Here is a 21,804-nt window from a genome sequence, read left to right as displayed (position 1 = left end):
CCTTCCACTTACTTCCTCCCCATAATTTGGCCTGTGGCATAATTCAAATCAGTCTTTTTATTGGGAGTTTCTGGATTGGATTGGATTTGCAACTCACCTGAGCCCTAAGGATAAGTGAGATTTTGAGCTCAAAAATTTTTTTGTTTTTTTTTTTAAAGTAATTTTCTTGTCCACAAGAAAGTTGATTTTTTAATGAACAGCAGATCTTGTGCTCAGATGATGGCCATTTTGGACTGCTGTCATTGGTGGGGGTGGGAAGGCAGGGAGCTTGGCAGCCTGGCCAACCAGTCTCCAGGGGCTGAATGGGACAGAGTGTCTCCAGGCCTGGACCTCGGGGGAATGAGTGGGTCACGGCCTTTGTCTGGTCTAGAGGAGGAGCAGCTCTCGGCGGAACCAGCTCCACTTCATCTTTTGGACTTTTGTCTTAAGTCTTAAATTATTTGTCCCCCCCCCCCCCCCCCGCCGCCGGAAAAACACCCTGAAGGGAATTCAGGGTTTAAAAAAAAGAAGCAAAACATCAGAGTCCACCAAAAGGTCCCCATTCCACCTGGGCCCTGGCTACTGTGTCATAGCTCTTTAACAAGCCTCCAATGCCCTTCTTGGCGTTAACTTGGAGAAAAAGAGGAAGAGAGGGAGGAAAGGAGGGAGAGGACCAGCTCAGCTCAGGTCATCTTGGCAGAGAGAGGCTCACAGGCTCCTCCTGCCTGGTCCCAGAAGTTTTCACTTGCTGATTCTTATTCCTCTTCACCCCTTTTGTGATCCAGATGTCTTCACAGAGCACCGGCGCCATGTGGCACCCATCTGACAAGACGTCTATTCCTATTTTCTCTCCCTCCCTCTCCCTCCCTCTCTCCCTCTCTCTCTCTTCCCCCTACCTCTCTCTCTCCCTCTCTTTCTCTCTCTCCCATACACACGGAGGCTAAGGCCACTAGAATAGTGAAGATGATATAACAAGAAGAAGAAAACTAACATGTATCAGACTATAGACCAAATAATTTAGCTGCAAGTAGAACAGCTTTGGAATCACTCAGCCTGGGTTTGAGTCCCAGCCCTGCCACTTTCTAGTGTGATACTTTGCACAAATTACCTAAACGCTTTGAATCTTAGTCTCCATGTGTTAAATGATAATAGTAATACCTAAACATCACAGTGTTGCACAGGACAGGTCCTGCACTTGAGCACTTAGCACAGTGCCTGGCAGTGAGGGGTGCTTAGTACGTCTTAGCTGTTACTGTTTCCTGAAAGCATGAGGATAAATGGGCACCTTGAGATCGTTAAACTGGAGTTCATTCACTGAAGGCAAATTTCATCAGATGCAGTTAAGTCCAGGGAGAGACTTTTTGTCACTGAAATATTTTTTTTTGTCAAGCCCACAGCATACAGAAGCTCCCAGGCCAGGGAGGGAACCCCTGCCATAGCAGTGACCCAAGCTTCTGTAGTGACAATGCCAGATCCTTAACCCGCTAGGCCAACAGGGAACTCCTTGTCAGTGAAATAACTTTTAAAAGGTGTTTAGTGTGCTTCAAAGTAGAACTCAGTGCTTTTCTTGTCATGTTCTGAAGTGGCTATCTGGGGGACAGTTGTGGGATTAGTTAACTGGGAAGGTCAGGATGAGATTCAGACTCACTAATGGCAGGAGCACCAGCTGATGGGAAAGAACCCGACCCCAGGGCTGGGGCAGAGTCCTAGAGACACTCTGGGGTGGGGGCAGGTCCCTTCTCTTAGATTGTGGGGAAATCCAGAGGACTAGGGGCAGGGCTAGGTAGCACGGATGCAGAGGAGCACTTGGCAGTGGCTAGTGACCAACTGCTACAGAAGTATTGCATATATTCATAGCCTGCCTGGACCCGCAGGTGCACCCGGGCTGAGTGTCAGTCCTAGGTCAAGGTGTGATATTCCATCCCACCCTCCTCTGAGCATCCCTTTGTCTACTGGCCAGACTAGACAGCCTGTTAATAAATATGCCTTCTTTGGCAGAAAGAGATCAGTGCAGAAGGTATGAACTGACTCAGAAGTTGGGGAAGGACAGCTTGATATCAAAGGGCACGTGGTTGGCTCCTATTCTTCTGTCGGTGACGGAGGATAAAATATTTGGAAGCTGCACCTTCTAAATGCTGACAGTCCAGGAGGAAGCTAATTCCCAGTCAGGATGGAAGGAAAGTCCACTAACACAGAGAGGAGCCAGTGAGGTGGGCTGGTGAGGCACAGGTGGCCCAAGGGAATAGATCGTGGGCTCTGAGCTCTTGGGGTGAGAAGCCTGGTAGGCTCTGCATACCCCCCAAACAGAGAGTACCCAGTCAGTCCTCAGTGAGGCCAGGTGTAAGTGGGGGTGGGGGGTGCATGCTTTAAGTGGAAAGGGGTGATCATGCATCTGGGGGCAGGTTTCAGCTGAGGCGTGGAAGAGGCAGGGGAGGCGTGAGAGGGAAGACTGGAAGCCAGCCCTCTGGGGCCGATGTTTGGGCTCCAGAAGGGAAAAGGCTACCAAGAGAGCTGACAGTTTGTCTACATGTTCTTTGAGAGACCCTGGCACTGACGAAAATGAGGGAGGGGTGGGAGAGCAGAGATGGCTCCACCACCACCAGGGACCCCAGGCGCAGTGGGACCTCAGGGCCAGCAGATGGGTGAAGCCCCCCAACCATGGGAAACACCTTCCCTGGGCTTATGAGGCCATCTGCGGACAGCATTTTCAAGACTTTGCCCGGGGCTTCCCCCCAAAAAGCTGTAGGGGCTTTGAGGAGGGAACCAGAGGAGCAACTGCGGTGGGAAGGCGAGCAATGACCCCATTCCTGCAGGGCATCCTCTAGGGGACAAAGCGTTGTCTTAGTCCTAGATCTTTCCTGCACGGATTATCACCCACATGTTATAGTCAAGGAAGCCAAGACCCGGAGGGGTTAAGAGACTGATCTGAGGTCTGTCACAGCGATGCCAGGGCACAGGGGTTGCCATTCAGGTTTCCTGACTCTCAGTGAGGTCCTCTTAATCCGAGGGCAAGTGAGGTGCCTGGGGTGCGGTATGTAAGGAGGCCAGGTCCTTAAGTGGGAGGTGGCTGGGGCACAAAACCCGAGCAGTCTGAAGTGGCTCCTGGGACATGTATGCACCCTGTCCTCCTTAGATTGAGCCCCTGGACACCTTGCTTGCCTCACCTACATCCAGACCCGCCTTTAATCACTTGTCCCGTTTCAGGAGGGTGGAGGGCTTTTCCAGAGATGCACACTGTTAGGATGGCCGCTAGATACCCGGTCCCACTGGCTTCCCCCCAGGCTTCCCCCCAGGCCACATCCTCATGGAAAAGTTGCCTAGAATCTCTATCTGCTCCTGCAGCGAGGAGACGAGAGAGAAGGAGCGTGTTGCCACCAGACATGCCAGGCACCACAAACAAACAACAAAAAAGATTCATGTGCTCGACGAAGCTGAATTTTAATTGATACTTTCTCCGACAGTGGTTCTGAACCAACATCCCTCAGCCCCCAGAGATGATGAAGGGGGTGCGGCTTAACGCCACAATTAGCAGACAACCCCACAACAAATACAGTAAACATTAATCATATTAAATATTGAACGCAGACTCTGGTACGCTTGAAGAGCAATGGGTTTTTTAAATTTTATTTTACAGAAGACAAAGCAATGATTGTGGAGGAATTATTCCGATGTCAGTGCTGAAGGGAAATAATGTAACATTCTGGAATTTATATAAAAATTACAGCTTTGTTGTGTTTCACACTATATATAGTAATTTAATCATTTGCAGCTGATTAATTTCAGGGAAGGAAAATGTAGCATTATGCATCCCTAATGGAGTTCCAAGGTTTGAATTCTAATCGTGAGTTGGGCACAGTTTAAGTCTAAATTAGCAATTAGCTTGGGCAAGGGACATTTAGGTTTAAATGGAGTCATCTGTTGACATGCACTGAATCAACAGGAACAGCAAGGAAGATCATCAGAAAAACGCTTGCCACAGAACACTCTTTGCTGGGTTAATAATTCTAATTCCTTACATTAGCAGAATGCGGGTGCGCTTTAGAAAACATTGGCTTGTACATTTATCTCCTTCTCTTTGGTCTTCCTCTAAGTCTGTGAAGTGGGTATTTGTGCTCCATAGTACAGCCAGGAAACTGAGGCTCGGGAGAATGAAGGTCAAGGTGAAGAAGAGCGTATGGTGGCTGGATTGGAACTCAAGTGTTCTTTCGACCTCAAGGTATGTTCTGGGGAAATTCTCTCCATCTTGAGATTCTCCAGAACCAAGTGCAACGGTAATAACAATATTAAATAAAAGTGAATCTTTCGGAGTTCCCGTCGTGGCGCAGTGGTTAACAAATCCGACTAGGAACCATGAGGTTGAGGGTTCGGTCCCTGCCCTTGCTCAGTGGGTTAATGATCCGGCGTGGCCGTGAGTTGTGGTGTAGGTTGCAGATGCGGCTCAGATCCCGCGTTGCTGTGGCTCTGGCATAGGCCTGTGCCTATGGCTCCGATTAGACCCCTAGCCTGGGAACTTCCATATGCCGTGGGAGCAGCCCAAGAAATGGCAAAAAGACAAAAAAAAAAAAAAAAAAAAAACAACAACAAAAGTGAATCTTTCGGAGAGGGAGTGGGATAGACTGGGAATTTGGGGTTGTTAGATGCAAACGCTTACAGTTACAATGGATAAGCAATGAGGTCCTACTGCATAGCACAGGGAACGATGTCCAGTCTCTTGGAATAGAACATGATGGAAGATAATATGAGAAGAAGAATGTATATATAAGGTACAACTGGGTCACTACTGTACAGCAGAAATTGTCACGATATTGTAAATCAAGTATACTTGAATATTTTAAAATGGCAAAAAAGAGTAAACCTTGACAAAACTCTCACTATGTATCCAGCTCTGTGCTAAGCACTTTACAGTACCAGCTCCATTAATCCTCAAACACCTGCAAGGGAGGTGCCATTACTATCCTCATCTACAGAGGAGGTCCAGGTGGGTTGGGTTAATTGTCCAGGGATGCAGTTGGGATTAAAAACTTCACTCTTCACCATAATACTCAGTTCCTCTCAAAGATGGTTCTTAAATGCCAGGCTAAGGCATCTTGCGTCCACTGGGGCTTTGGTGTGTTTGGTTGTGATGGCACGTTCTGGACCAGGAACAAAGCAGAGCCCCTGTGCTGAATACCTTCACATCCATTCCCCCTTCTCCACCCTGCTGGGAAGAAGAAACTGGGGGAGTCTGCTATGCCTGGCTAATGGGACCAATGGCAGGAGCTAGGAGGGAGAGAGGGGGCCAGGCTGGAGTGTGTATTCTTCTGTTTTCCTCACTACAGAGCTGCCATGAGCTGGCTGTGTTCCTCACCCAAAGGCCATGGCTCCCATCAAGTGACTACAGTGTCCTCTTTGTCTCCAGGCTTAATAATGCCCCTCTCTTTGCCCCTTCAGGCCCAGGGTGACCATGATGCCCTCTGCTACCAGCCCTGGGCACTGCACTGTCCCTTCTTGTAGCTTCCCTGCAGTCTGCCCTCCCTGTGACCAATGAATGATGCACAGAAGACCTGCCCCAGGACAACAAGGCAGAGGTTGCTTTCAAGGAACTGAACACAGGAGAGATGGAAGACAGCAAGTCATTCAATATTTTATGTAAGCATCTAGAGAATGTTCAGCTAAGAGCAAAGAGCTATAGCTGTGTTACACCTTCCAGCAAATCCTGCCAGCCCGTCCCTAGAACCCCCATCCCTTTGCACGTGCAAACTGCTGACTCTTCCCTGCATATTCAGGGCTCTTTGGATGCAAGGGACACATACTCAATTTCAATTGGCTTGAGCAAAACAGTGGATTTCATTAGTTCATGGGCTCAAACTGTGGGAAAAGTAGGGTGGATCTGGACTCAGGGAAGCCAAGATCTAGAGCTTCCACTGCCAGGAGGATGCACTCTTTTTTTTCTTGTTTCTCCCTGAACACTTGTCAGTGATACCAGTTGACAGAAACAAAATTAAAACCCTACCATTCAGATCAGAACTGGTGACTTGGAGTGAAATTCATTGAATCAGTCAGAGTCTTGACAGGAAGCAGAATTTCTGAGATGGTTTAATTAAGGAGATGTTTATTTTTGTTTTGTTTTGTTTTTGTTTGTTTGCTTGTTTTGTCTTTTTGCCATTTCTTGAGCCGCTCTCACGGTATATGGAGGTTCCCCGGCTAGGGGTCCAATCGGAGCCGCAGCCGCCGGCCTATGCCAGAGCCACAGCAACGCGGGATCCGAGCCGTGTCTGCAACCTACACCACAGCTCATGGTAATGCTGGATCCTTAACCCACTGAGCAAGGCCAGGGATCGAACCCACAACCTCATGGTTCCTAGCTGGATTCGTTAATCACTGAGCCATGACGGGAACCCCCAAGGAGATTTTTAATAAAGGGACTCTTTGCAGCGGTGTGGACAGCGTTCAATACACACACAAGAAATACTGAAGCAATTGGAAGAGGAGGAAGAAGAGGAAGCTGATACCCTGATGCCAGAACCATGAAGAGCTAGACCCTGGAAAGTCATCAGGTGGGAACATAAGTGGTCAGGGACGCAGCGACTGCCAGCAGTGAGGGCTGGGGCAGAGTGATGGGGTGACCCACCCTCTCTCTTCTCCTGCCCTTGGATGTCTTGCCAGTAAAGTGCTCCCATGGGCCTCACCCAACTGGAAAACCAATTGCAAGAGAATTTGAGTGGTGCAAGGTTCAGGGTCAGCCTCCCAGGGTGACAAAATAGGACAGTTAAGGCAGAAAGTGGAATGCAGGGGACAATGGAGAGTAACCTGCATGTTCCTTTTGTATCTTTGCCAGGGCTGGGAGAGAGGAAAAGTGGACATACTTAAGCAAGTTTTAGTTTCACAAGAGAATTTCCTAAGAATTTCAACTTCAATGAAATAATAGATTCATGGAGTTCCCATGGTGGCGCATCAGAAACAAATCCGGCTAGAAACCATGACGTTGCCAGTTCCATCTCTGGCCTTGCTCAGTGGGTTAAGGATCCGGCGTTGCCATGAGCTGTGGTGTGGGTCATAGATGCGGCTCAGATCCTGCGTTGCTGTGGCTGTGGTGTAGGCCGGAGGCTACAGCTCTGATTAGACCCCTGGCCTGGGAATCTCCATATGCTGCGGGTGTGGCCCTAAAAGGACAAAAAGACAAAAATAATAATAATAATAGATTCAAGCAAGGATCGTCTACAGATGCTAAAACCATTGAGTACAAAGTTAGTTGGCCATCAGGATATTTATGTGATCTCAGAGCATCTGCCCAAAGATTGCTCATTAATTACATAAGGGAAGGTATCTTCACTAATGGAGGGATCTGCCAGACAGCCAATAACAATGCCATCGAGCTTAGCATCACTCAGCGTTCAAGGGACACATGGCACATGTGTGTCTAATCATGAGAGGCAATGGGAGGTACACAATCTGACCTTTGTCGTGTTCTTGCCAAAATGTTTATGTTGAGTCTAATCCAAAGGAAATGATCAGGTAAGTCCAGCTCACAGGGCTCTCTTCAAAAAAGTCAATGCCCTGAACAGCAGCAACCACAAAGACAGGGCTGAACAGAATAGAATACTGCACACAACTTGGGTGAAACTCAAAATATTGAGCAAAAGAAGCCAGGCTCAAAGTATACATAAGGTATGATTCCACTGGAGTTTTCTTGTGGTGCAGTGGGTTAAGGATCCAACTGCAGTGGCTGCTGTGACTCAAGTTTGATCCCTGGTCCAAGAGCTTCCACAGGCTATGGGTGCGGTCAAAACAACAACAACAACAACAACAAAAACCCACAATAAACGAACATGAATTTTTTTTCTAAAAGTATGATTCTATTTACATAAATTTGGAAGACAGACACAAAACCCACTTAAGTAATTTGAATCAGGACTGTGGTTCCCCTGGGGGAGTGATGTCAGGAAGGGCACTCGCAAGATTTCCAGGTTTTGACAATGTTCTGTTTTGCATTTTAGTGCTTGTTACAGGGTATATTCACTTTGTGAAAACCTATTATAGTGAGTACACTGTGTCTATGTGTGTGTGTGTATTAGGGCAATAATATTAATATGGTAAAACATTGCCAATCGATGGATCTAAGTGAAGGATATAAGAGTATCATCATTCATCATATATATTTTATAATTTTATTGAAGTATAGTTGATTTACAATGTTGTGTTAATTTCTGCTTTACAGCAAAGTGATTCAGATATACACACATATAACTGAATATATATAGATATATGTATCTATACGTATAACTGAATATATATATTCTTTTCCATTATGACTTATCATAGGATAGTGAATATAGTTCCCTGTGTCATAGAGTAGGACCTTTTCATCTATCCATATATATATATATAGCACTATGCATCTGCTAATCCCAAACTCCCAATCCTTCCCTCCTCCACTCCCTCTTCCCCTGGGCAACCACAGGTCTGCTTCTATGTCTGTGAGTTTGTTTCTGTTTCATAGATACATTCACTTGCATCATACTTTAGATTACACATATAAGTGATATCGTATGGTATGTGTCTTCCTCTTTCTGACTTATTTTGCTTAGTATGATAATTACTATGATATTTTATGGAGTAAGATAATTTCTATTTTCTGCTTAGTATGATAATCTCTAGGTTCATCCATGTTGTGGCAAATGGCATTACTTCATTCTTTTTTATGGCTGAGTAATATTCCATTGTAGATATATACCACATCTTCTTTATCCAATCATCTGTCAACAGACATTTAGATTGTTTCCATATCTTGGCTATATTACATTATTTTTTAAACTCTTTTCTAGGTTTGAAATTTTTCAAAGTAAAAAGTTGGAGAAAAAATTGAAGTGATTTCAAAATATTTCCTAAATGTTCCATGACATATAAATGGCTGGCACATTATTCATCAGCGATGTCCTCTATAGTGAGTTCACATTATTCTAACACTTATTTAAATATATGCAAACTGTTCACACTTAGCTAAAATAAAACAAAGAAAAAACACAGCAAATTTGCATTTATTATGATCCCTAAACACAAGCTGAATATCTCATCTGGTGCTCAAGTACAGAAATAGCAATGTTTCCATGTTCACAGAAAAACTGCTGTGTTGGACATATTAAGCTATAATTTGGGATCCACAAATCATACCTATGGGATTTAGAGTTCTCAAGGGTTATTCTGATGGTAGATGATCTTTCCTATGCTTCCTGAATTTAGAACCCAATCAACTTAAGCTGTGATATCACTGGCAAGGTTGACCAATATTAGAACCTTGTTTTTCCTTTAAAGTACAGTCTTGCTAGGATGGAAGGAGAAAGAAAATTCAGCTCCCCATCCTCTGGTGTTTTCATGCCCAGGCATGGACAGAAAATCTCAGAAGAGGGCGGATAAAAGAAGAAAAGAGAAAGAAGCTCTATTTGTTTTAATCCACCTCTGATCCAAAATAGCACACTAGCCAGAAGCCAGTAGAATATCCAGTGTAGAGAGCAGGACACTAAGAAGCAATGGTTCTTACTCTCAAAGGTCAGCACTTCATAATTCTTATGCACCCACCCTCCCCCTTAGCCCTTTTAGCTGCCAAGGCTACAGGAGAGCAAGCACTGTGGCCTCTTGGCATCTGGGTCTGGGGAAGAGGCAGAATCTGCCTGACTGGTCTTCCAATGCCAACTCAATAGACACCTGTAGTTCAGCCCAATTGCCAACCATCTGTGAGCTACTGTCTAGCACACAGCTGGAATGTAGCAAATGCTCATTAAGTATTTGCTAAATAAATGAATGAGTTGTGGAGAGAAGGCCTGAAGAAGAAGCTGTAGAGTGGTTTTCATGAAAGATTGGAGGAATTTTTGCCCACTTCTGCTCAGAACCCAGCTCTCGAATCCTCGAGGGTGCCTCGGGGGATTGGCATACAAACCCTCAGGGTAGATTTGAGTATTCTTACCTCAGGTGACTTGGAAGACACCTGACATCTGCAAGGGGCCAGGGTAGGAGAGAAATGCCATGGCTGTGTGGCAACTTGCAGGAGACAGACTAATTTCTGAGTCTATGTGTGATGTCCCCTGGGAGTCTTTGATTCAGCATTTACAGGGGACAGAGGCTCTGGCAGCAAAAGAGAGAAAGAGTCAATGAAATTGCAGTGATTACTCTCACAAGTCCAATTTTGTGCTTTAAAAACAAATCTGTGCTGAGAGCTAATTATGTGCTGGTACAGGATACTGTGCTAAGTACTTTAAACATGTTAGTGCATTTTATTCTCACAACCACTAATCAGACAAGTCCTTTTACTAATGAAGTCACTAAGGTTTGAAGAGGTAACTTGCCTGAATGCGGTGGTTAGGTTTATGTGTCAACCTGACTGGGCCACGGGGTGCCCAAATATTTGATTAAACATTATTCTGGGTGTGTCTGTGAGGTTGTTTCTGGATGCAATGAGCATTCTAATCTGTAGATAGGAGAAAGCAGATTGCCCTCCCCCAGGTGGGCGGCCCCAGCCAAGCCACCGAAGGCTTGAACAGAACGGAAAAGTGATTATCAGCCTTCCCCACCTTTGGACTCAGACTGGAATTGTACTCTCTGCTCTCCTGGGTCTCCCACTGCAGGTCTTGAGACGTCTCGGCCTCTGTAATCATGTGAACCAGTTCCTTATAATAAACCTCTTTGTTGCATATATATAACACAAACCTCTGTAAATTCAACTCAGTATTTCCCGCATTATTTTTTTAGGGCCATACCTGAAGCATATGGAAGCTAAGCATCGAATCAGAGCTGCAGCTGTCAGCCTACACCACAGCCACAGCAAAGCAGGATCCAAGCCACATCGGGGAGCTACACCGCAACTTGCAGCAACACTGGAGGCTTAATCCATTGTGCAAGGCCAGGGATCAAACATGCATCCTCACAGACACTAGGTCAGGTTCTTAACCCGCTGAGCCACATCAGGAACTCCTCCTCCATTTTAAATGTATATGTGTGTCTCTGTGTGTGTGTGTTCATGTATGTGTGTGTGTGCAATATTACCATAGGCTCTTTCTTTGAAGAACCCAGACAAAGCACTTAGATCACACAATTGTGTGATAAACACTCCTGGTTGTCTGCCTATGAAATCTGCTGAGACTCCCCACCCCCACCCCACTTCTTGCTGGTAGGACGCATCTCCTACAATGGAGACTCAAAATGCCAAAGAGTCCCCTTCCTAGCTCTCACGACATTCAGGGCACAGGTGTGCAAATCTAAAGGAGAGTTTGCCAGGGGCTACTAGGAAAGGGTGTCTTTCCTAAACCGGGAGCCACCTGGGAGGAAGTGCTTCCCACCAGATCTGAGGGAAGCTGCATCCACCCAGTGCTGGAAACTGCAGCAACATCTTGCCATCGGGAGGGAGGCATTGCTTTTGTGATGAGCAGAGCAGAAAGAAACAAAACCTCTGAGTTCACGAGAATACTCCAGAGCTGCTAAATTAACCAATCCAGAAATCACCCTTCCTCTAGGTTTTTATGTGACATAATAGATATTTTTATCATTGAAGTCCTCTTTATTTATTTTTTATTTTTAATTTTTTTGCCTTTTCTAGGGCTGCACCCATGGCATATGGAAGTTCCCAGGCTAGGGGTCCAATCGGAGCTGTAGCCACCGGCCTACATCACAGCCACAGCAACGTGGGGTCCGAGCCGCATCTGTGACCTACACCACAGCTCATGGCAACGCCGGATCGTTAACCCACTAAGTAAGGCCAGGTATCAAACCTGCAAACTCATGGTTCCTAGTCGGATTTGTTAACCACTGAGCCACAATGAGAACTCCATCATTTAAGTCCTCTTTAAAGGGAAGCCTGTTTGCTGCACCCCAAACCATCCTAATCTAATTTGCTTGTTTTATTTGCACAGTAAGAGTTCATATCAAGGGAGGTCTGTTTTCCAGTCAAAGGTATACGTATAGGTTCCTTTAGTACTTGTCTTTATTTACAAATAGTCCAGGGAAGTGCTAAATATATATCTATACCCATATTGATCCCTTCATCCTTTCATCAATCCACCCCTTTGTCCATCTCTTTATCTATCTACATATCTATGAGTCCTGTGGTCAGAAAGTTTGGGAAGCTGTGATCATTGCATACTCCTAGAGCATCACAATCAACATTAATGTTTTCAAGCCTCTGAGAAGTTCTACAGCAAAGAAACTCCTTTAGGAGTTTCCTGGTGGCTCAGCAGGTTAAAGACCTGGTGTTGTCAGTGCTGTGGCTCAGGTCACTGCTATGGTGTGGGCTCAATTCCTGGCCTGGGATCTTCTGCATGCTCTAGGTGCAGACAAAAAGAAGGAAGAAAGGAAAGAAGGAAGGAAGGAGGAAGTGAGGAAGGGAGGAAGGGAGGAAAGAAGAAAGGAAGGAAGAAAGAAGGAAGGAAGGAAGGAAGGAAGGAAGGAAGGAAGGAAGAAAGAAAGAAAGAAAGAAAGAAAGAAAGAAAGAAAGAAAGAAAGAAAGAAAGAAAGAAAAGAGAAAAGAAATAAATTTCTTTAACTGTAACTCAGTATTTCCTTGATTTTTTGTTTGTTAATCGAAAAGAACTCTTTTTTGAGCATGCATTTTAACAGCAATCCAGTTTGGGAAACGTGCACATACATGACTGAGCAACTATTTCCTAAGATCCCACACACACATTTTAAGAGGGCAGTAGTTCCCTCGGAAGGCAACACTTGTTATTCTGAAGCAACGAAGCAAAACCTCCAGCACACTTGGAATTTGCTTAGCAGATGTTTACAGATAGCTCGAAGTTAATTTCTATACAAAAGATATATTTCTGGCCTTGGCTTATTGTTTATGATTCACAACCATATTCCAGGAACCTCCAGTCTCGCCCATCATCCTGCTTGAGCTAACCGTATCTGACACGAACAGTTCCCACTCATGGTAGCCCCATCCCATTTACACCACCCACAGCCCAAGAGGCAATCTTGTGCTTGTGTTTTAACATAAACTTCAAATCACATGCATACTAACACTACTTCATGAGCAAGAAATTACCACGTCTGGTTCATTGACATTTACTTCTGGGAACCATTTCAATCAGATTAATCCGTTTATCCAAATAATCTTCCACTCACTTCACAACATCAGAGCTCACCAATACATTTTCTACGGATGCTTCCATCCTTCCTTTTTTGTAGACTGAGGTGCAAGATTCATTATTACCTGAGGTTCTGCAGACTTGGACTCTTGTCAGGGTACAAGGGAGGCCAAATAATCGCTTCTATCCCATCAGAGCTGGAGAAAAGGGAAAAAGAGGAGGGAGATGGAGATGCCACTGTCAATCTATCACTCATAGGGCTGTTGGAAAAAGTGTCTTAGACATGCAGTAGCAATAGGCTTTGTATTAGTCAGGACAGGTAGCTTATGCTGCAGTAACAAACAACCCAGGAGTCTTGGTGGCTGATAAAAACTAAGGTTTATTTCTGGTTCATATTACACATCCACTGTAGGCTGGCAGAAGGTCCAATCCATATCATCTTCACTCAGAAACCCAGCAGTTGGAACAGACTCTATCTGAGCACTGCCCATTATGGTGGCGGGGAGGAAAATGCGAGTATGGCAAGCCCCATGCCGACTCTCAGAGTGACCTCATCACTTCCGCTCACGCTTCACCAGCCACATGTGAGCTCCATTACCACGGGCCCCCTAATACTGAGCCTCAGAGCTAGGGAGACATGGTCCCCTAAACAGGCATCGCTGGAAAAGCCACAGGCTTCGTCCCACTCTTTGTTTACAAAGAACAGAGCCAAGCACACACACCTTTCTCTGCAGACAGGCAGACCCCAAAGAGAGTGAACGATGGGGGTAAGCTCTTTAGCTCTTCAGTCAAATGAGAGGGCAGATGATGCCCAGGCAAAACCAGCCAAATCACAACAGGACTTTAACAAGTTTTCCATTTTAAGTTCTCGGTTCATTCTTAAGCCCTTTCTTCTCCAAGTTCTTGATCTTCTTTTTCGTTTACTTTCCTGCCATTCTAGCCTGCTTCATCCTCCTCCAATTACAGGCATGAATCACATTGTACTGATAGACGCCCAGCTACCTGAGCCCACCATCCAACACCTGAGTTACAAACTTTACACTTAGATCAGTAGGAGAGAGGTTTGTCTGTGACTGGCCACCAGAGGCTTCCTATGGGAAACACGGAGCAAGTGGTTGAAGGAAGGGACACCACCCAGTGCCCAGAGCAGGAGCTGCTCCTTCCACATGCATTTCCCACCTTGGGCACCTTTGCTGCTTCCCGTCCCCTCTCATGGCATGCTCTTTCCTTTGAGCTCTTTCCTCATCCAGATGTGGACAATTCTTCCAAGCTCAGGTCCCACCTCCTCTGGCACATTCCCCCCTCAGCAGCCAACAGTGACCCTTAGCGATGCTCTGTCTATATTCCTGTGCTGCCACTTGGTGCTCAAGTTGTCATCTGACTTCCGTGCAGTGACTTGACTCTCTAAGTTACCTGGCAGCTCTTGGAGGGTGGGGGCAATGCCTTGTACACCCTCTGCCTCCCTGACCACATCCAGGCTGGTACACGCATAGAGCAGCCTCCTGACAAACAGTTTTTGGAAAGACTTGATGCATGGACTCTGCAGCCTGGTTGGCAGGGTCACATTGCAGTGGGTGATAGAGTGAAGGAGCAGCAGTCCTCACGGTGTGACATGGCCATGCTGATCATCCAGGAAACTCTTCCCAGGCAGGTCCGTGGACTATGGCTTGAGATGAGATCCTGCTTTCCGGAAAACACATCAGAGCTTTTAACAAGAAGTTTCACTCTGTTGAAATCGGTAAGGAGATAAAGGAAAACAGACACACATTTTATTATAATTACTGTTTTATTCGATTCTTCCAGGCTTTGGGGGGTGGGGTTGTGAATTTTTGTCTTTTTTTCACTGGACACTTTTTAACCAGTAAAGAGGTAGATTTTACTGTCTCTTACCTAGTAATTCCATCTCATTCTAGTTGGATGTCAGTGACTTTTAGTGAAGTCCCAGTGGTAAATTGATTCTCTTGCCTAAGTTATTTGATGTAGCGATAATGACAATTCACTTATTCTGAGCCAGTTAGTGTTCCACAAATATTACTTATATTAATCCATTAAATTTTTTACAAGAACTCTAAGAGGTAGGTGCTATAAATGTCAATGTCTTACATGAGAAAACACAGTCACAGAGAAGTTGGGTTACTTGGCTAAGGTAACAGAGCCTGGAGGTGGTAGAACCAGGGTTTGAACTCCTGTGCTCTGCCTCCAGAGCCTAGGCACCTGCCCTCTACACTAAAGAGCAGGCGGGGCAAGAATGGGAGAATTAGGGCCTTCTGAAATCAATCACCTAGGACATGGCCTTGGGCCAGACAGACCTGGGTTCAAGTTCTTGCTTTACTGTTTACTAGAGATTTTATTTTAGGCAAGTTCCTTCACCTTTCCAGGCCTTCATTCCTTCAGCTGTGAAACGGGGTGAAGGGGGGTTAATACATGTCTGGCTTGCGAAGACTTGCAATAAATGTTATGTGTGAATTGTTCTGTTCTCTCTTCTTCTTTCTTTTTTTTTTTTTTTTTTTTTGCTTTTTTAGGGCTGCACTCTTGGCATATGGAGGTTCCCAGGCTAAGGGTCGAATTGGAGCCACAGCTGCCGTCCTACACCACAGCCACAGCAGCTTGGGATCCAAGCCACTCTTCGACCTATACTGCAGCTCACAGCAATGCCGGATCCTTAACCCACTGAGCGAGGCCAGGGATCGAACCTGTATCCTCATGGATGCTAGTCAGATTTGTTAACCGCTGAGTCACGATGGGAACGCCTGTTCTCTCTTCTTCTAAAGCCGGAATCTTTATGTCATTCAGACCGCACCCTGTCTGTTCATTCTTTTCACTCTGTTCTCTGGCTTTCAAGTACAGGGCAAGGCAAGAAAAGTATCTGGTAAAAGAGAGTTTCCTGACTGCCCAAGAAGTGACTAGACCAGTAGGCACCTGTGTCCAGCCTCTGCACTCAGCAGCCCTAAGGCCCCCATGAGACCAGACTTCCACTGACTTCAGCCAGGAGTAGAGATGTGGCCGAGAAGAAAACACAGTTCCTGGGTATTTACCATTAATCCTCCTTAAGAGCCTTCCTTCCTTCCCCATCTCTATCCCTCAATCACAAATTTAAATTTATTAATAGGTCCCAGGTTCAATGATGAGTTACAAACAGCAAAACAAACAAATATTTTCTCATCATTACTTTGCAAAATGGCAGAGACCTGGCCTAGCTGCCAAGAAGGGTGAGCAGGTTAAATTTGTTTTTATAAAAAGAAGAACTCTCTTCCTTCCCCTGTCACTGCCAACTATACTAAAGGCCATTTAATGGCTTCGTGTGAATAGCCATGTCTGGATCTCAAGTCGTGGCCTCCCCTGATGGAAACACGGGTCTGGGCTGCTGGCCCTTCGGCAGGATAGCTGGGGGGTGGTTAGGCGTGGTCAGAAGAGAGTTTGCTTGGGTTTGAACCCCACATTTGCACATGACCTTGGGCAAGTCACTGACCCTCTGCAGTAGGCTGAATAATGGCCACTCAACAGTATCAAGTCCAAACCCCTAAGGGCCGTGAATGCTACCTTACCTGATAAAACTGTTGCAGATATGATTGGGGATTTTGAGATAAGGTGATCATCCTGGGTGATCTCTGTGAGCCCTGAGGGCTGTCACAAGTATCCTTATAAGAGAGACGAGGAGAGAGATCATACTCTCGCCTAAAGGATAGAAGGTGACGTGATGATGGAAGCTGAGAGGGATGTGCAGATGGCTTCGAAGGTGGAGGAAAAAGCCATGAGCTGAAGAGTGTCGTTCCCGGCACTGGCAGAGAGAAGAAACAGATTTTCCCCTACAGCCTCTGGAGAGAGTACAGCCCTGCCTCCACCTTAATTTCAGTGCGGTGAAACCGATGTTGGCCTTCTGGCCTTTAAAACTGTGAGAAGACATTTCTGTTGTTTTGAGACCCCAAGTTTATGGCAATTTGTTCCAGCAGCCCCGGGAAGTGAGTACACCCTCTCAGAGTCCTGGTATTTTTGTCTATTTGTTTGTTTGTTTGTTTTTTAGGGCCCCATCCACGGCATATGGAGGTTCCCAGGCTAGGAGTCTAATTGGAGCTACAGCTGCTGGCCTACACCACAGCTCACAGCAACACCAGATCCTTAACCCACTGAGCGAGGTCAGGGATCGAACCCACAACCTCATGGTTCCTAGTTGGATTCATTTCCGCTGCACACGATGGGAACTCCAGTCCTGGTATCTGTGACTAGCAGACATAAGATGGGGGTGGGGGTGGTCAGGGAGTTGATGGGGAGGAGGGGGTGTTGATGACAGACACGCTGAAAAGTGACCACAAACACCATGACTGAGCAGTTTCCAAGGGATACAGGATTTCTGGAGGACAGTACCCCAGTGTCGCTCTCTCCCAAATCCTTGAAATCTCACTCTGCCACCCAGTGAACTAGAGTGTATGCTTTAACCCTTCAAAGGCTCTGTTACCTGAGTTGTGAAGCAAGCTGAAGAGGTAACTGTACAAAGTCCAATTGGCTTAAAGCAATCCTTTAAGGCTGGCTTCTTTCTGGTCCTCTCAAGAACTGAGAAGCAGGAGGGGCTGCCCTGATCTTGCTCCTCATTCCCTTCCATTTAGACACGAGTATGAGGAGAAAAGAACATGAAATGTGATGCCTGTAGCTGTGTTGCTGAGGACCACCGGGCCCCCAAATGTCAACCTGCAGCCTGGGAACGGCCCTTGATGGAGCTTCTCTCAGCTCTCCAACATTCATTGAATACATATTTATTGAGCACCTACTACGTGCCAGGCACTGGTTAAAGCACAGCCCCCAGTGAAATGTTTTACCGTGGAACAAAGTAGTGCAGGGCCACTGCCAGCTCAAAAGTGTTTTGCACAGATTAGAAAAGGTTGCCCTCTCTGGGCAGACACAGCCCTGTCAGCACACAGCTTGGCAAGCAGGAAGCCCCTTTGTGTAAAGAAAAAAGTGCCCCTTCATCTGAGTGGACAGAGACCATGCAGAGCACATGGCTTGGCAGGCAGGGCGAGGACTGGATTTAGGTCCTGCATGCTCCTCACCCAGACAGCCTCGCCATGCACAAGTGTCCCACCAGACACAGCATCCCTGAAGTCATGCATCTTTCTTAAAGATAAATGTGCTCAGTTCAAGGGCTTCTCCTTGATTCCCTCTTTTCCGACATGTGAAAAGGTCCTTTCTTTTAGGAAATGATGGTGACAGTAGATGGCAGTTGTTTTTCTCTTTTGTGAACTATTCTTAGCAAAATTAAGTTGGCAACTTTATGACAGTCCTGTTTTTGGACATTTTTCTGGCCCATAAAATTCAAAACTTTGGGAATCACTGACTGATGAGAGTATTGCGTGGTGAGAAGCCCTTCTGTTCAAGCAAAAGAAAAGCCACCAAAAAAAAAAAAAAAAAAAAAAAAAAACACAGGCCTGGGCAGGTACCACAGTGCCATCCGTGTCCCTGAGCTGCAGTGATCTGCATGACATTACATTTCAGAATTGATGGGTTGCTATGGTTATCACCATATCTATGTAATTACCCTGGAAGTTGCTGTCTCTGTGACATATGAGGTCCATGCCATGCTGATATTCAAAGAAAGACTTCTGTGTCTGAGAAATGTACATGCTGGCATAAATGCCATTGCCTGAGTGTAGCCGCATGCACACATGAAAATCCTCCTGTACACAGGACAATCATTGTCTCTTGCATGCTTTGGTGATTAGATGTGCCTCATGTGAGATCCACACAGCTATAGGGAGGCAGGCCTTGGCTCTGGTGATAAATCTGGATTTTCTCTCTTAGCCAGGATTCTTTCAGTTGCTCCAAACAGAAAAGTGGTCTCAATTAAAGGGGAGTGTATTGGCTCACCTCACTGAGAAATGAGTGTGTCAGGTATAGCTTGATCCAGGGGCTCAGTGACAGTATCAGGACTTGGCTTTCTCCCCACCCCCAGGGATGCTGCTTTCTCCTGTGTGCTCCCCTTGGTTAAGGCCTCACCACATGGTACATGGCTACCAAAGTTCTAGCCTCGGATCCACCAGAAAAAAAGAGAGAAGACTTTCCCAACGGTTCTAACAAAGAAAAGTTTTGCACCTGGGCCTCAGCCTGAATTAGACCATGAGCCTATCCCTGAATCTATCACTGTGACGGGGGATAGGCCCAAATCTGGAGCTGGTTTGTGGGGAAGTGCTAATTCTCTAGAATAAAGTCAGGGTCAAGGGATGTAGCCAGCCAAGCCTTTCCTCTCCCCAAAGGAGTGGGTTCTAAGAAGTTAGTCCCCAAAGCAACATCACCCATGCTGCTCATTCTTCTTTTGCCTTTCCCCGCCTCCTGTCTGATCTGACTCCCTGCCACTCCACTTGCTCCTTCCTCACAAGGCCCCTGGCTGCTGGCCACTGACTGGACCAAGTTTGGGGGGCGGGGTGGGGGCACAAGCAGATCTGAGGGCTGGAGGAGAAAGGGGAGGGTGCTTCTTCCCTGCTCCCTCCCTGCTCTAGTACCTCCCCAGGCACATGCTCAGTTCTCACCCTCACACCCTCTCCCCCCTGACCCCCCATTTCCATCTTTGAGGGACTAGCAGCTTCCTGCCGCTAGAGTCGCCATGCCTCCCAATGCCCCGTGTTTGTTCCCCTGACTTTGTCTGAGTATCTGCTCATTGCTCCTTAAAGTCTTTTTATCTAAACCAGGGGTCAGCCCACTTTGGCCCACAAGCCAAATAACCCCCTCCCAGTCTCTTTTTGTAAAGACGGTTTTCCTGGACCCAAGCCACACGCATCATCCATCCTTTAGGTGTTGCCTCTGGCCAGTTGTGACAGAAAATGTATTTCTAGAAAATATTTACTTTCTGGTCCTTCACAGAAAAAAATTACTGACCCCTGGACAAACCGTTTTTGACAGATTTTGTTTCCTGCTGAGACCCTGTCTTTCACATTTCCTCATAAGATTTAAGAAGGGACTGCTACTTTTGCTGTAAGATTTGTATGTAAATTTTGAGATGCTCAAAGGTCAACCCTGCTGGTTCAAGGGGGAAAGCCCACAAGGGGAAGCAAGGTACAGTGATTTTTTTACATGGCGAGCCCTTGCTCTCTCCCAGCCCTTGAGGAGAGGGGTCTCGGGCAGAGAATGCCCCCAGTCCTGCACCCTGGCTGGTGCTCATTCACACAGCACACCTGGCTGCTCCAACTTCATCGGAGAACACCAGTGAACGGGAAAATCAATATGTAAAGAACCAAACCGAAATGCCGGATGAAAAAGATGAACATTGCTAGGTTTAGAAAATAAAAATGTTCTAAACAGATAAACAGTAAGCAAAGTGCTTTGATTTGTACTGTTTTCCAGTTCATAAAACCCTAATATCCGCCGCCGTTTCATTAAGAGCTTCCATGCCACTCGGCATGGCTGCGGCGTCTTGAACAGATTGCTGCAAACACGTTATCGGAGCCGCAGACCCAATCTTTTGCAATGTTTTACATGGGTGCTAAATGGGGGAGAAGTCTGATCGATCATGAACAGAGCTATGGTTTAGGGGAAAAGTAAATGCTGGAGTTAAATGAACAATATCTATCATCCTGCCACACGGTTTTTCCAGTCAATCAAAAAAAAAAAAAAAGGTAGGCAAAGAACATTCATTGGCGTGAAGAGGGAAAAAAAACAGCAATGAACACATGCAACTAGATCCTTTGACTTTCAGAAATGGAGGATTTGTGTTTTGAATAATTTCAGCGAAGTAAATGTTTAAATTATGTTGGAAAATTGTTCATTTGGGCCCTTAGGCTTTTGCAATCTCCAAACCTAATATACTCCAGTTTATGAAATCCCTGACTCATAGAGGAAAGCCTTTTCATCTTTTGTGACACTCATTCCTAAAATGGCCCCACGGGTAGCTTTCTGAACCATCAGCCAGAATTGAAGGTGCTTTGCCGAGCTGTTTTCCTTGACCATCTCCACTTCGTGACTGCAAGAAAGAGGGAAGACCCCTAAACCAGAAATCAGCAACCCTGGAGAGGATTCTGGGCTCTGAAGCTGAGAAGCCTTGGACCAATTGCTAAATCTCTCCCTGGCCCTCAGTTTCTCCATCTGTAATGTGGGACCAACACTCCCTCCCAGCCCTGCTGCCCAGCTTCTTGAAATTCATCCATTCTCATTTGATGACTAATTACTAAACACCTTTTATGTGTCAGGAGGGTGCTGGGGGAAGAGAAAGGGGCAGCTGCTGGAAGATGCCTCTAGAAGCTCACATGCCAAAGAGCAATGCCAGAGACAATACGTGGTGATAAGCTCTAGGACAGCCATAGAAACAGTTCTTCCAAAGCACCCAGGAGGTACCTGTGGGCCCGAAAGAGCTGGAAGGGGCTGTTAAACACATTTTGAAGAATGAGCCAGAGGAGAGGGGTAGAATAGAGGCTATTATCATCCCAAGGGAGAAGAGAGAGGGCAACCTCGCACGATGACTGGCTGCATTTTTGCACAGCGATTCTGATTCCGATTCCGATTCCGGAGATTCAAGCTGGGGGAGCCGAGCACCCTGGGAAGGAGGGAGAACTGAGCAGGACCGGGCACCAAGGGTCTCCCGGCTCTGCTGAGGGCTTTGGACTTTACCTTGAAGGCAAGAGGGACCCACTGCAGGGTTTCTGCTGGGGGACATGGCCTGATTCTATGTATTTCGGGAAGGCCATCCTCACCCTCACCAGCAGCCAGATGAAGAAGGCGTCAGAGTGGGACTCAATCCGGAAGAGAGGGCAGTGGGGAGAAGGGAGAAGAGGAAGGCGTAAAAGGCATGGAG

The 21,804-nt window shown here is 46.3% G+C and overlaps 1 protein-coding gene across 34 annotated transcripts in view; it reads right to left on the bottom strand.

Moving 5' to 3' along the window:
- The window catches only part of LOC100737821 (uncharacterized), a 333,963-nt gene that overhangs the window by 78,470 nt on the left and 233,689 nt on the right, over positions 1 to 21,804 (bottom strand). For 11 of the 34 annotated variants that reach the window (XM_085011546.1, XM_085011544.1, XM_085011549.1 and 8 more), the window contains exon 4: positions 13,160 to 13,231. The exons of 18 other annotated variants lie outside the window; for them this stretch is intronic. In XM_085011546.1, the coding sequence (XP_084867672.1) occupies positions 13,218 to 13,231 (14 nt within the window). In that variant the 3' untranslated portion in view covers positions 13,160 to 13,217. Of the gene's footprint in view, positions 1 to 9,919; positions 10,078 to 10,523; positions 10,598 to 11,505; positions 13,232 to 13,393; positions 14,761 to 21,804 lie in introns of those variants that run through there. 5 more of the 34 variants (XM_085011557.1, XM_085011564.1, XM_085011547.1 and 2 more) reach the window with 4 other exon arrangements.

This window comes from Sus scrofa, chromosome 2 (genome assembly GCF_054392235.1).
Source record: "Sus scrofa isolate SSC_HxYL_T2T_F1_AM1 chromosome 2, Sscrofa_HxYL_maternal_Yorkshire_Landrace_v2.0, whole genome shotgun sequence".
Classification (NCBI taxonomy): domain Eukaryota; kingdom Metazoa; phylum Chordata; class Mammalia; order Artiodactyla; family Suidae; genus Sus; species Sus scrofa.
The sequence above is the reverse complement of the archived record's forward strand: the minus strand, read 5'-3'. Positions and strand labels throughout refer to the sequence as shown.